The 3,041-nt window shown below is 55.9% G+C and overlaps 1 protein-coding gene across 1 annotated transcript; it reads left to right on the forward strand.

Moving 5' to 3' along the window:
• Nucleotides 1-1,228: 1,228 nt before the first annotated feature.
• CH63R_09219 (uncharacterized protein) lies at nt 1,229-1,663 on the forward strand (the record flags this gene model as incomplete). The annotated part of the gene is made up of 1 exon (XM_018304193.1): nt 1,229-1,663. One exon carries the CDS (start codon nt 1,229-1,231, stop codon nt 1,661-1,663), a length of 435 nt encoding a protein of 144 aa, XP_018156216.1.
• Between the last annotated feature and the right edge of the window lie 1,378 nt (nt 1,664-3,041).

Consider the following 3,041-nt stretch of genomic DNA (forward strand, 5'->3'; position numbering starts at 1 on the left):
CCTTGGATGTTCCTGCGTGTCAAGCCAGCCAGCCAGCCAATCTCGATTCGTCAGCCAGCGCATGGAGATGGGGATGGAGATGGAGATGTACATCGTACCTGCCTCTGCCAGCCGTGATCCGATTTGCGAACGGGCGGCGGCGGGGTGTGATGACAGATATCGCAGAGTTTGGGGTCTCTTCGTCCAGTGTCCGGTGGCCGGATACTGAAGCTATCCGTTGTAAACCGTATGTGTTAGTGCATCCAAGAGAGCATGTATTCGTACTGTACCTACTGACAGGACAGAAGTCGGGCAAACAAGAGAAGGGCGCAGGGGTGACCGTTGGGGATGCTCCCGAGTCTCGTCGCTCAGCGTTCCATTCCCGTCTCCAATGACAAGAGGAGTGGACATCAGCTGAAACATCTGCAGCTTCCTGAAGTGGGTGGGGACCGGTCTAGGACCCATATCTGCCTCCTACCTTACGGAGTAGGAACGTACCTGTACCTTTCGGAGACACTCCTTGGGGCCGCCTCCTCCCCTCCTCCCATCCCCCTTCCTTCCTTCCTATGCCTTGCGCGCACCTGCACCCGAGAAAAAGTACGTATCTAGCCCTTCGTTGGGACCCATTCTTTTTTACTGCTTTTGGAAAGGGAAGGTGGGGCCTCGAGGCTTTTGGCTTTGTTTTCTGATTTTATTTTTTGATTTTACTTCTACTCGATTGTTTCCTACTGGCGGTAGCCGTGATGCTTCATCCATGGAGGGATGATGGAGTGATGTGTCATGTGCGCAAAGACACATGTGCCTAGCGTTGCACCATGGCGATGTGTGCCAACTCATATGCCATTGTTCAATACCTATGGAGGGAACGCATCGACTGATGTCTGGATGGGATGGTCGAAGATGGGACAGATGACTGACATGGCATGACGGGTATCGTAGTTTCCGCTTACTTAGTCACTTACACCATCGAGGGAGGGAGAGGGAAAGGCCCTGTAGCATCGTGGCGTAGGCCGTGACGGTCGCTGCTGTCATCACAATGTCGCTACTGGTTGCTTTACAACAGTCGCGTTTCTGACGAGATCAGGACGGCTCCGAATACTGTACATCACTCAGACGGACTTCGAGGCCGACGAGAATAGTACAAGCCACCCCCCGGCACAGCCCAAGGCCCGCTGAACGTCGGATGCGCTTCTCTGGCACGAAACTCCACGGATGATGAATATTCTTCAGGCTCTCTTCTCAAGTGGCAATGAGGGGCGTCTTGCCGTCCCACCACTGGCTCCAAGCCGAGGGTTGGACCTGGTCAGAGGGCAACTCTCTCTTCATCGGCCGAGCCACGACGACATCGAGGCCAAGATTAGCACCAGCGCCAACACCAGCACCAGCACCAGCATTACAAGTAGCGTCACGATTTTTACTTCTTACTCCGACGACGGACCACCAGCATCCTGGTCCTGGTCCTGGTCCTGGTCCTGGTCCTGGTCCTGGCCCTGGTCCTGGTTCTGGTCATACCTACGACGAAATATGTAGGATACGGGAGTCGAAGTTCACCACTTTCGCCCTGGCCCGGAGCGTATCCGACTCTCTGGCGCCCCCGCCATCCGTCAGCCCATCTTTCCCAACTCTTGCTCTACCTGTACTCCAAGCAACGGTACCTTACAGAATCCATCCCATGGGAGAATAACCGACCGGATGCGGATACGGAGCCATCACATTTTCGCGACACCCATATCGACTTGGCCTATTCACAGCAGGCGTGTATTCGTATCATGCACAGATCAACCAGGCCAAGCCAAGCCGAAGCCAAGAGCTTCTTTACTCGGACCACTTCTAAACCATCACGGCGCATTTCTTGGAGTTTGTTCAAGAGGGAGGGGCGTGTCTAGGTCTCCCTACCCCTCCTCTCTCCTCCAAAATCCTTTCCGCAGTCAAACCCTACCTGAACAGTACGATGCTTGCCTTACGAAGATGTACTTACACCACCGGGAGCAAGCTGACTACATATCGCCGCAATCATGATGCGTCCATCACTCATCACCTATCACTCATCACCGCCGCCGCAATACGACGCCATCCATCCTCCCCATGCTGCCCCGGGGGCCCGTCAACCCCTTGGACGCATCTCGACATCCCGGCTTGCAGCAACCCCCGTCTTGAAACGTCGACGCAGATTCCCTTGCGCCAATCGCAAATGGTGCATTCAATCCCACGCCCCCTGCCCACCACTGGTCGGCGGATCGTTTGCCGGCGAAGCATCGAAAATGGCTGATGGGCCCAGCTTGTCCCCATGCTTACTTCTTGTGGATGCCAACCATACTGTACTTTACTACACAGTTCTATGCCGCGTCTGTCCTCTGCAATTCGGCTTACCATGTGATGTCCTACGCCATACCCTGCATCGCATCAGCCCGCATCGCGCTGCCGACGGTCCCAACCCGCTTGGCTTCGATTTACGCCGCCTTATCTGCTACGTCTCGTCACCAACAGACACGGAGCCCGTCACTCTTTCGATCCCTGGTGTGCGCCACCCTGTGGACAGGATTGGACTGTGGAAAGGAAACAACCGCACAGGCCAGCCGTGTCTGCCACTGGTTCATCCCGGCCGGGATGGACGGGCTGACGATGGGTACGCGACTGCACGCCACATGCTGGACGGCCGCTTGTCTCCTCTGCCGTGTAGGCGGCACGCGGGTACTTTGCACGCAAGGTAGTCAGCAAAAGAGCTGCACGCCATCCCGCAGGAGCCATGATCCCTGCCATTTCAGTGTTGGCGATACACTGCGTACGATGTAGATGGACAGAGAGACATGCCGTCCCAAGGGGTTGAGCTGCCAAAGGTCGAAACTACCATGACCCTAAGCACTCGACCAGGGCTGTGCTAATCATCATGAGGGAAATGCTGAAGAAGGCGACGAGGGGTTCTGGATGCCGACCCTGGGCCTTAGCAAGACAGGGCATATGCATATGCGTCCAGACTCTCCAGAGTGTGCGACGGTGACGGACGCAAGACGTCCACCACGGTGCCACCACCTACAGTTTAATAATCGGCCGCCGCCAAAGCA

This window comes from Colletotrichum higginsianum, chromosome 6, assembly GCF_001672515.1.
Source record: "Colletotrichum higginsianum IMI 349063 chromosome 6, whole genome shotgun sequence".
NCBI lineage: Eukaryota > Fungi > Ascomycota > Sordariomycetes > Glomerellales > Glomerellaceae > Colletotrichum > Colletotrichum higginsianum.